The 12,905-nt window shown below is 43.0% G+C and overlaps 1 protein-coding gene across 1 annotated transcript in view; it reads right to left on the reverse strand.

Moving 5' to 3' along the window:
• The window catches only part of ppp4r4 (protein phosphatase 4, regulatory subunit 4), a gene marked incomplete at both ends in the record, with an annotated part of 34,093 nt that extends 22,899 nt beyond the window's left edge, over positions 1 to 11,194 (reverse strand). Inside the window, 2 exons of the mRNA XM_083688553.1 lie at positions 9,535 to 9,608; positions 11,090 to 11,194. Of these exons, the coding sequence (XP_083544679.1) occupies positions 9,535 to 9,608; positions 11,090 to 11,194 (179 nt within the window). The remainder of the gene's footprint in view (positions 1 to 9,534; positions 9,609 to 11,089) is intronic.
• Positions 11,195 to 12,905: the final 1,711 nt, after the last annotated feature.

The following is a 12,905-nucleotide window of genomic DNA, read 5'->3' on the forward strand; positions in this document are numbered from 1 at the left end:
AGACGACTGAGTCATAAAACTGCCAAGTGGGCACCATGGTTAATTGACCACTGCTCGACCTGCATCTGCCAATGAACAGTCAGCAGCTCCAAGGAACTGAACTCGCAATAGTCATTACTGTGTAGGCCTATTTGGTGGTAGGCCTATTACTGTGTAGGCCTAAGTTCCAAAGAGGTATTTGTTACTTTTACCAATCTGTCCACTTCACCTCAAGGGAGCCTAAACGTTGTTTCGCCTACCCAACGAGGTTTCCTCACTGTCTTGTCAGTCTCCTCCACTGTGTTGCTCTAAATAATGAACTATAAACAGGTATTCATTACTTTTTAAGGATAGGCTTTCCTCCTGCGGCCTTCGTTGGCAGAGGGGTAGTTAATAACTAGGCGGGAGCAGCCCTGGTTGCTGCCCGGCTCGGGCAGATAAGGAAAGGAAATGTGGTCACACCTGTTGAATATAGGACTGTACCGTCCAGCGCCTGGAGATTAAAGCACTGTTTATGTAGTGTTTTGAAAGGTGGAGGCAAAATAGCGAGGATGGATGGAGGAGGAGGAGGGTAGGGGGGGTTGAGAGTGGCTTAATCAATTAAAGGGCAGGTGCTGAGTGGCTGGGTAACAGGAGACGGCTCCCGTAGGGCAGGGCTTTGATCTCCTTCACATGATACACCTGCAAGCCCTTCAGAAAGTAAAAAGAGACACATCTGCGCATTTGTAATTAGGCTTGACCGCTGAATGAGCGACGCATGAGGGACTTGGGTTACATGGACAAATGGAAGTAGGCTTGCTTGCTTGGGCCACTGTCCTGGGTGAACTTTCCCTTCTAGTTTGGGAGTTTTGGGAGGACAATTTTGGATTTGTTGGACTGGTAAAATCAAGGTGATCGAGGTTGTGCTTAGCATACAAATGCCACATCATGAAACAAGTACAGACACTTCACGGACCAGCATCTGCCACGCCTTTCAACAGCCCTCTATAAAGCCCTCTATAAAGCCCTCTATAAAGCCCTCTATTCAGGCAGGACGCTCTAAGTCAGTGCTAGCTGTCTGTCAGGTGACAGATCAGCTATCTACATGTATGCACCCGACACAATCACACGTTGATATGGCGTCCTATTTAAGTGGTCAGTCTCTGTGGCCTACAATATTGTTGCTGGTACTGTTGGTCGTTACTGTGCTAGGAGAGTGTTTTTGTTCCCACCCCCAGCCTCCACCTGCTCAGTCTGTATCCATCGGGGAGGGGGGGTTGATAGATGTATGGGCTTCCTGCCATGATATATACATCTTTGTGTTGTTTAGAACTCCCAGACAGGGAGCTCTTGAAAGAGCGGAGCCATCCAAATACACCTACGCCTAATTGTATTACCATTTTATATTCAACAAATGGTTAAACTAAGCTGTGAGTGTTCCTGACTGAAATGCAAGTATTGCACTTAATGGCTGAAAGAGGGAGGTAAAGGTAAAGTCAGTCTGGCCCAGTGAGTGAGAGAGAGAGAGAGAGAGAGAGTGTGTGAGAGAGAGAGAGAGAGAGAGTGTGAGAGAGAGAGAGAGAAAAAGATTGAGATTGAGATCGATCTCTTGTTGCTCTTCAAGGTAGCCTGAGAGGCCCGTAAAGAGACCTCAGCAGAATCTTCAAAGCAATTAGTTTTCGTTTGGCAGGTCCTCCCAACCTTCAGCCACGCACGCACGCACGCACGCACGCACGCACACAGTTTGATCTCAGCAGAAAGGTTCTTCCTTCTGCCGTGAAGTACAATGAATGGGGCAGGACACCTCCCCCTCGCCACATAAGAGACACTATTACTGTTAGCATTCACAGCTAGTTAGTCATCACCTCCCCACAGATGAATGTGACAGCCACCAGATCTTGTAGCTGCCAATGTGGCAGGAAAAACAAGGAAAGAAAGTACCAAAATAGGGCCAATACTACGGAGTATTAACCATACTAGTCTCATTCCCAACAGCTTATGTTATCATAATAAAACCTGACTTAATAGTCATGACGCAAAGCATGATTTAGGTTGAAATCAACCTCAGCTTCCATGACTTGTCATGGCTTCTATAACATTATGGAACCTTTGTGGAACCGTATAACCTATCCTATCCAAGTGTAGACTGTGGAGAAAAAAAGGAACTTGCCAAAATCCCCGATGTACTGCGAAATATGGTGGAGGAGTGTTATGGCTTGGGCGTGTATGGCTGCCACTGGAACTGGCTCACTTGTCTTCATTGATGATGTAACTGCTGATGGAATGAATTCTGAAGTGTACAGAAACATCTTGTCTGCTGAAGTACAAAGTGGAAGGTTCTAGAGTGGCCAATCTCCAGATCTAAATCCAATTGAACGTGCAACAATGTTGTACTTTCTAAATGGTGAAACCAATCTGCAAGAATAAAAACATTGAATCAAAGCTGAAAGCTCTCTACTTTGACCCCACAGTAATTGTTTGATTTCAAATCCAAGTACAGAGCTAAAAGAAGACAAAATGCTTCCTCTTTCCAATACTTATGGAGGGCACTGTGTCTGAGCAAGGGCTGAAAAGCAGATTGAAATTCAAATGACAGTGAAAGGGTAATTCGAGAAAGGCAGTGAGAGTCCGAGTGTGGGTGGTGAGATCTACACCTCGGGTCTGGCTGAAGTTGGTGTGAGACACAGCGTGCGTCCCAAAACTTCACTATTGCTCGTCTTGTCAACATCCACTCTTCTCCTACCCCAGAAATATCTGAAGGAGATGAGACGTGGCTGAGCAGCAGCTAGCATAGAGGACAGAGGTCATGGCCGGTGTTTTTCAATGAGCGCATTTCTCTCTCTCACTCTCTCAGTGTCTTGTGATTTCACCTGCCCACAAATAGCACTACTTTGTCGTGCTACAGCTACTAACCATTACCAGCCAATGAGGTCACACTCTCATTCGCAAATCTCCACTTCCAAATTTCCCATGCAGTGATGATATACTGTACTATATTTTAGGGTTTTTAAGCATCTCTCTGATATGTTTTGGAAGACTATATCAGCATGTACATGCTTCCTTCTCTGCTCAGGTGTAGTAGCCTACCGCACCTGCGGGAATATTTTGAGGGAGACATTAAAACACAAGGTCTCTCAGCATTCTCTCTCTCATTTTTATCTGAGTGAATATTTTGAGGGAACACCAACACACCTTGTGGTGGCTTTCGGCAGCACTTCACACGTCTTCACAGATGGTGTATTCTGAAGCAGCAGCAGCATTGAGGTAGACCACCGTTGTGTGATGGCAGTATGAACCTTTTAAACACTGGCCTACTGTGAGCAATCCATTCACTTCAAGACACTACTATAGTGTGATCTGCATGACTCAGAGGCTACAATGCACTCATGCTCTTAAAGTAAAATCTGCACGTTTGTTAGCGCGGCTGCAAGGATAAAACTGGCCAACTCTATTCTTCATTAAAAGCTTGGGAAGGGATAAAAAGACTTACTCTTCCTTTCATGCCCAGGCACAGCCTAATCCTGCAGGCAGGTGGAGAGAGACAGATTCAGACAAAGGAGGAAGAGGAGAGATCCAACCCCGCTGCTGTGGTAGCCAGGGCCAAATGGACTATCTGACCCAGCCTTGTGCAGAGTGGTATTCAATACAAAAATCTATGCTTTAAATATTTAGAGTTGTCAAAAGTTGAAAGAGACAGGAAATTCAATTGGAGCACCATAACTCTAAACTTGACCTATGCACTGACTGGGTTTTCCAGCACACTCAGTTTTGACTCCTGCTACAATAACTTTGTTGGGCATCAGCACTGGGTATGTTATTTTGCTATTTTGGTAAACTATCTATATGTTCTTGTGTCTATATGTTCTATCTATATATAACTATATATATGTTCTTGTGTCTATATGTTCTATCTATATATAACTATATATATGTTCTTGTGGGGAAATTGATGTGAAGAAGTTGTCAATTCCATCTTTGAAGATGTTCTGCAGTACAGACCTGACAGAGCATCACCAGAGAAGATACATGAATTATGTGTGTTTTAGGCCTTTTCTTTTCTTTTTTTTTAGGCCTTTAACATTTGTGACTAACATTGTGTTACTCTGAAACACCCCCCCCCCCACTCAACCTACAGTATGCCCACACCATAATAAGCACACTCCTCAAAGTCTATCAACATAACATCCTCTTATCTGCCTCGTCTCCACTTCTGAAACAAATTAAATTGTTCTGAGAGAACTAGTTTGCTGCCCGTGGGAGCTCCTTAATTAGCTTGGAGATGGAGAAATTCTCAGTTTTGTAGGTTAAACGGAGGGAGGAAGAGAAAACAAGAGGGTCAACCCTCCAAACATCTTGGGTAATGCGATAGACTAGATTGGGTCTGGACTGAATGTAACCAAGATTCAAGTCCCCACATCATACTGCCGGTACAGTAGGTCACAGAGTTTAAAAAGTTCATGGTTGAGCAACGGTAGCGCAGCGGCCCAAAAGAAAAATACAGCTAAATATTTTCCCTCGCGTGTTTTCTATCTCACACGGTCACAGGGTAAGTTGCTATCTCATGCTGTTGTGTGAAGTTTATTTCAAGTTGTAACCAGGAAAGCTCATGGACTCTGGGGTTTGTTTGAAAGTCAGGAGAAGCGTGAGTGAGACGCGCAGCAGTTACAGTCAGCTGGAGGAGGCAGGAGCAGCAGGAGTGTTGTTACAAACGTTGAATCAACGATCCCACCAGCTGATCACACCAGTTTTGTTTTTTATATTGAAGCATAGTATTGGCTACCTGCCAACCTGTTGGCTACCCGCCAAAGTGGCTGGTAAAATGTACGGATTTACCCGCTAATGCCAAAATCTACCCTCATTTGGCGGGTGGTTTTTTTGCCCTGATTACAGAGATAAAGATTGAAACTCTTAACAAGGACCAAGCAATGGGACCAACAGGGTGTTATCAAATGAGTATTAACAGTTATTGATCGCAGTAATTGCTTCTTTTTCATAAAGAGTCCAAATGTTTTCTACCTCAACCCGCAAGTTCACCTGACCAGGGCACAAAGTGAAGTGTCAATAACGGTTAATAACAAGGAAAATACACATAAATAGACACCAGGAGTTATATCATATTGGACACTACTGTACCCTCAGACTATGCGCCTTCATGCAATGGAATCAGTGTTCATCCATGCTTATCCTCCTCCTGGTCCTTCTGCTCCAATACTTCAACAACAAATTATGTTTGGGGAGGCTTGAATTTCTGAGAATTAATACTGGCCGAGTCGCTTTTGGGTATTGTGCATGCGTTACAGGAGGCCTGTTTATGACAAACAGAATTTTGGTGCCGGGCATGGGCGAAGTTGAGAGAAGTAGTATCTGTGCCCTTATCTCCTTGTGTCCTTCTAAATAGTAGCCTACTAGTGAGACACTTCCAGGTTGGGACCGCATAAAACAAACCTTGCTGCCTTGCTATTCTGCCTTGTTTGGCACAATGTTTTTTTCATGGCATGGCATGGCATATTGTATGACATTATCATCAGTGAGGAGAGTCCGATTTGCTTTGGGGATTCGCTTGAGGGAAAACAACATTCTAATTACTTGCCGGTACGTTGGTGGTGTATTTATAATTTTGAAATTCGAACAATGTAAAATGTAAAAAAAACCAGACAGGATAACAGAGGAGGGAAGGTAAAGGTTTATATAGCAACACTGTTGGAGCTGCTCTGTGGCTGTTCACCACTGTTCCACTGACCATGGATGAAATATTGCATATTCATTAGTCAGATTGGCAGGTATAGCATGTTTTTTCAGGATGTTTAATTCCCCCTTCACCTTCCCCCACCCATTTGTTAACAATGGCCATGGAGCAGGCAGGAGAGGTTGGCAATGTCATTATGATAAAAAATGTTTAATTTATTTAACAACTTCCATAAAAAAAAAAATTATACAAATATAATTTAATTCCCCTAACTGTCCTACAAAATAAATGTATTCACTTGATGGCTCATGTTTATTGAAGTGTTATTAAAAATGCATTTATGAGAGTAGTGAAAATAAGGGAAAATTGTCTTAGACACCAAGGGCGCGGTCATTTTGATTCATAGCAACATCTGATTGGCTGCACCAATGCAGGCACAGTCCGGTGCTTAAGTAGAGGGTGTTTTTCTGACCAGCATCACGTTGATGTGCCTGTATTGCTTGTGACATGCCTTCAATTCGTTGGAAAAACACACACACACACACAAAAGATTATTTACTTCTGATGTGGCTTGTGGGCTATGAAAAAAAATGTGTCCCTGGAAGAATATTTCTTATAATAGTAGTAAATAATAGAAACCGAAATTGCAGTACAAAACAGATGGAATACTAAGTTTAACATGTTTTTCAAAGGGGAAACATGCTTTTTGGCACCAGCTGTAGTGCCCCGTATGGCCACATTGTATCGCTGGCTTCAAAACCTCTCAGCAGGATTACACGCCTGGTTGAATGTACCAGACGAAGCCTGGTGAAACTGATTTCAAATGTTTCACTCCAGTGACATGCAAGGAGCCTGCCCATGAAGAGCATCCTGGGAGAAAGGCAGCTGTAATTACTACTATATCATGTAAAACATACTTTAGTATAGCCATGTACTTGGATGGTAATAAAGTTGAGATTGTGTTACACAAGCGGGACTGTTCTGTGTGTAATAACAAAATCCACTCTAATCCATAGTTATGAATTACAAAGCAATCACAAACACATGCTAATAGAACGCTAAAGTAACAGTGTTGCTACCACTGATAATATGGAGTGCTAAGCTGAACCCGCCGCCACTTCATCAACTAGGCCTACACCCAAGGTTGACTCTGTCCCATAGAAACCAATGCAGAAATGTCAGTCATTTCTACCACAGAAGGATGGAGCTTTTCAAACTTCCTTCACAGCTCTTTCCTCCACCTTGTGGTGGCTTTCGGCAGCACTTGACACGTCTTCACAATTACTATCTGCTGCAGCATCGGCATTGAGGTAGCCCACCGCTGTGATAACAACATTGATCTCCTGTCAAATGCCTGGTGACTTTTCCCAATGCAAATTTACAATGAGTATGATAAAAAAAAAAAGAATTCTGACTGAGAAGTACTGTCACAGGAGGTCATAATCGATTTTTTGTATTGATAACCTGTCATTTTGAATGCTCAGTGAGTTAGCTGCAGTCACCCTGGGATGTGATCCAATAATCTGTATTCAACACGCATTTTCTTGAGAGCGCTTTTCTAAATAGCAATATGGGCCATCTACAGTGGCTTCGGAAAGTATTCAGACCTCTTAACTTTTTTCACATTTTGTTATGTTATAGACTCAACCGAGAGCAACGAAATGGGGGTTTCACTCCTATTTATACAGAAAGACAACAACTGTTTGTAAGCCTCCCCCCCATACCATATGTGGCATGGTGCCAGTAAGTCTGGAGGTTGGGGAACCTTTAGGCTATGTTCCACACCTGGTTAGTATTACAATAATAGAGTCGTAAATAGTTTGCCCCCAACTAAAAGTGCTCACAACAATTGTTGAATCCCATCAAGGTCATTTGAAAGGGGACACATGCAATCGTACCCCTGAATGTTAATCACACCATGTGCTGTCCTTGAACTCCCACATTCTCTGAAACAGAGCAGAGCAAAACCGCGACTCAGAGTGAGTCATTTGGCAACTTAGATGTAGGCTAAATCATAGATGTTCAGGCAGACATTTCATGTTGATTGATTTTCATTGCAATATGCAAGGATGCTATTCATTGACTACAGTTCTGCCTTTAAAAGGAACGTTTCACAGATTGTCACCACCACTCGACAGCAAGTTATTAGTGGCCTTTGTTGTCTAAATAGCCATAAGCAAGAAAAGAGCCTTTTATCGGACCAGGAAGTAGTAGTGCTTTGCGCCGCCTAGCCAGCAATGGAGGCACGTCTAAGTTAAGGTGCACGTTAGTAAACACAGGTGATAGATGTATGCACTAGCGCAGTGCTTATTGATGTAAACAAACCAGACAGTAGCTAATTGGACAACAGACACACACTCCTCCTCAAAGCTCCTTGTAGTTTTTAAACCATGCGACTACTCCCAAACACTCTGGGTAAAATCAAACTAGCAACAGGCCCCTACCTTTTGATCTACAGAACTCATTCGGAAGCCGTTTTCACATGTCCACGCATTTGTACGGTGATCTGGACAGCGATACGGAGATGAAGTGTCCCTTTAATACCATTATCCTCTTGAAATTAGATATGGATAAGACCGGCTGAAGTGTTTGAAGTTAGCTAGCCAGCTAGCCAGTAACCCTACATCTAAATGTATCAAGAGAAGTTTCATTAAATGAACGCAAACCCTTGATGCTATATTTTCACTAGTGGTGGGCACCAATATCAATAATTCTATATGATGTCGATATCAGTTGGTATTAGTTGATATTTATATGATTGTGGGATATAGCGATATAATTTTCTCCTTATTTACAGTATCACGTAGCCCAAACAAATGGTGACCGCATGGGCAGCGCTGACTGTCCTGCAGCCGGTCTGAAACAGAGCATGTGAGCGGAACAGAGCGCGAACGAAGCAGAGCGAAGGGCGGAGGTAATTTGACCTGAGCGTGGAGCAGGTATTCAAAACACTGGAGCATCGGCCTTCTCTCCTGCTCCAATTTCAGTCCAGTACCGCTCACATCTCGACATCCTAGTACCGCTCATATGCTCTGGTCTGAAACAAAGCCCAAGTTCACAATCACAACACACTAATTTCGGGAACCCAGAATCTCTTGACTCATGAGTGATACTAACAATAGATCTAAATAACCAATTGAGAGAACATCAAAGTTGTGGTCGCCCCAAAAAACTGGCGCATGTTTCTATCTTCACAGGGACACAAACCCTAACCCTAACCCAGATGCACAGCATAGTACAAAGCAAACAAGTATAATCGAACAGCCCAAATGTGTCTCTCAACGCTCCAACATGAGAGAGATCCAGCTATCTATCTGGCCTATTGCATTAATTATCCACCAATGATGTTGATTGCTTTACAAATTTGATTACCTTTTCAGTGAGTGAAAATCAACAGGAGTGATTCACGCAGTTGTAGGCTATTTTCTTTTTATTTCTGATGCCTTTCTGATGCTTGAAGACAACTATTTGATTGCTTTTCTAATGTTAGCAGCACCTAATTCATTATGTACTGACTCTATTCTCTGATTTCTTAGCATGTTAATATTTGTTTTTTTGTACTATTTATGAATATACTGTTTGTGTGTTGTGTATGTGGAGCTCAAGCAACATATTCCAATGTATCTCTAGACAAATGGCCAATATCAGTATGGAAGAGAAAGAGATACCAATGTAATCAATTGCAGATAAAGGCAAACAGCTCTGTGGGGTTCAATGGAAATGTTAAACACTTAATGTGTGTTTTTTGGGCAATGTCCAATGACAGTCTCTGTGAGAGGTATAGATGGAGAGGTTGCTTTTTACTCAGTGGACTTCTTCGATACAGAGTAAACATTTGGGTTGAATCTGTATTCTGTGCTTTCATCTGCAATTAACCAATTTCCCCTAACCTGAGGAGGTAGACTGCCCGCTCTATGTCATTCAAATCCTCGTCCACCGTCAGCTTATCGATCTCTTCAGCAGTCTGAAAGAGGCACAGGAGAAAGAGGATGGTGAGGGATTATGTAGTACTTGAAAGACAAACAGAGAAATATTGACAACTTCATAAATTAGTTACATATAAATTCACTTGACTGCCTGCTCAATGTTAACACAGGCAACCACACACATACACACACACACACACACACACACACACACACACACACACACACACACACACACACACACACACACAGTACACTATAGACACAGTTACCACTTTGCTGGCTATCACAATGACTGTATTGCACCGCATTATAAGAACCTGTCACCTTGGCTAAAGAAAGGTCAGGTCAGAAGAGAGGGTTAAGGGTTGGTAAGGTAAGGTGGGGGCTGGACAGGAGCCAATCACGGCTCTGAAATGACTCAGCCCAATAAGTGGGGGGGTGTTGCAGCGAGGCACGATGGACTGCCTGACTACATTTCCTCCCCCTCCCTGGTGGCGTGGGAGAGCAGCGTGGGGGCGGGAGGAGTGTGGGCGTGCGTAGTCTCTTACGTGAAGACTTCTCTTATTATCTGAGATTTGGATTCTCCTCGACACAGAAAAAAACGGAAGCACAGAAAACACCCGCCCCCTCGGTTACAGTACATGCCATGCATACACGATCTGATAGAGATTACCAGCTCTGGTGCCAGAGAATGAGAGTTACCCTTTCCTCACCACCATTCTGGCAGCCTGACAAGCAATTTAATGGAGAGAGGAAGAGGAGGAGGAGGAGGAGGAGGAGGAAACAAATGTGCATATGGGAATGTTATCATAGGCTGTTGTGTGTTGGCAATCTCTCATAGGCTAATGTAATGTTGAGAACACTCTTTTAATACTTAATTTGCACCTCAGGAGGACAGTGAAACTAGAGGATGATATTTGACAGGGAATCCTCAGCTATTCTACAGACCATTACTCTCTGCAGTGGAGGAGAGAGAGCCGAGGTGAGTGGCAGAGCCAGTGATGCGGGCAGCTGACAGAAACTGCGTCACGCTGTACAGCAAGAAGTGTGGGCAACCCCCATTACATAGCCAGTTCTTGGTTCACACAAGTTATGATTTCACAAGGGTAGCCTACACCGTTAATGATGCTGAAATTATCTACAAACTGCACTGTAGATGTGTTATGCACTGACTGTTCGTTTGTGTGAAACAACACATTATGACAAACGGTTGAGGTACACTCGAATGAATGAAGCAAGCAATACATCCAATAATTGTTGGATGCAAATGTACCCATATTATGTAGCCAAACAATGATATTACAAATAACCTAATGTCAGTATAATACAGTGTATAATTCTCCCCGTGACTAAGATTAACTATGTAACCCTAGGCTATGAAGTGTTTTTAGTTAAGCAAATATACAATTAAAGAACCAACAAATGGGCAATTTCTGGAGAAAATGTGGGATTATAACAAAACAGAATACATACAACATGTGTTGCAAATATTTAAGACAAACTTCATTGTAAATACCTTTAGACTCCTGCGTATAGGTCTTTCGATGAATGTCAAGTCTTGCAGATCGTCTACCTGCCCAAACAGACTGGACTGGTTCAAATTCATTTTGCTGACGAACATCTGTTTTTTAGTGTCCTTATTGGAATTGCGGTCGCAAATGTTAAAGCCTTGTCATGGTCACGGCTCCAAACTGTGAATGAGTAAGATGAATTCTTTGATATGGGGAAAGCTGTTCCACCCACGAGAAAAAGCTTCTTTGATGTTATGCCTTGCAACCGGATCATGGATAGCAATGATGAGAGGCTGAATAGTCCCAAGCACATACAAAAAAGCACACCCTGTCTTTGACTGATTTGATACCCTGCTATGTTAGAATGCTAAATAAAAATACTTAATTACTTTACATTTATATTGGTAAGGTCTCTCGCAGTCAGTGCCACTGCAGTTCTAATGGCCAGACTTGGCTCCCTATTCATGGCAATAGAGCTGGGTAATCAATCTGTAGCCATACAGTTCACCTGGCGCACTTGCAGCGCGTTTCTAACACTTTCAGCTAGCGCCTGAAGAAAAGTTTCAAAAACTTCCTATATTCCAGACCTGTATTTTGGTAATGAACATGATGAAGTCCTTCTTGACGGATGAAAGTGCTTCATTGTTGCTGATAAATGACGAGCAACTGAGAGACCAATGAAACTCAGCTACACTCCTATTGAAAATGCTCCTATTGTACCATTAAAGCAAGCTCGCCTAGTAGCCTGACAAGTGCAACGGAACAAGCAATAGCCGAGCTTCAAAAGCACGCTACTACCACTGAACTAGCTGGCTACAATATGTTAGCACGGTAGCTTGGACTTGAACTGAGTGAGATTGAGAAACGAAGCTCGTCTTTGTATGCTTAAATAAAAACGATATCATGGCTAGTCACATGAAAATATATATATGTCTAGTCCCAAGACGAAAGTGACACAGGCGCACGGTTAAAGGCGTTCGCTTTCCCAGAGACACTGTCTTGAAAATATCTCTCTCGACCCTGTAATTTTCAACAGAATCCACGCACACGCATAAAACCACGCAAACGCACTGCAGCAACTAAACAGGTTTCCATGGCGACGCCGTGCCACAGCGCTGCCCGCCCGGGGGAACGTAATGCACCGTTCTACGTTCGTCATCACATTGTACAGGGGGATCATGACAGAGCCTCTCAAATCGTACTCAAACCATACGTACGCAATACGCACTCCGTGTAAATTGCATCATTATTTTACCCTTTTTGAAGGGGTGAAAAAAAAAGTCTCCTTTCTCCTCTTGTGTTTATTTTACCATTGTTTGTTACTACGTTCTCATACTTACCCCTTTAACTGTGTCTACCTTATGTGTATGTTTTTATCTGATGAAACGCGTGTTGTGACCCTGATGAAATGCACTTGAAACTTGAAACGTATTGTTACCATTGTCATTTCTATGATATGCATATTTCAGTTAATTGGGGCTTTGAACCTGCAACCCTGTTACCAGTGTATGTAATATGATGATTATCGGGTCTGTCAGTCCACATCTAGGGAGTACTACCAAGAGGTACCCAGAGGTTGGTGCATGGAAGGAGCAGAACCAAGAGGTACCCAGAGGTTGGTGCATGGAAGGAGCAGAACCAAGAGGTACCGGGTACCTAGAGGATAAGGGCAGGAATAGTACCGGGGAGTGATGTCATATTTTTTTGGATAAACACAATGGGCTTGCCACCAATATTGTTACAACCTGATAACTGTCTTTATAAATGGGAGGGGAAACCAAACCGTGACGAGGTATAAGAACCGGGTGAATGATGTTGGTG

Source organism: Argentina silus (assembly GCF_951799395.1).
Source record: "Argentina silus genome assembly, chromosome: 17".
Lineage (NCBI taxonomy): Eukaryota > Metazoa > Chordata > Actinopteri > Argentiniformes > Argentinidae > Argentina > Argentina silus.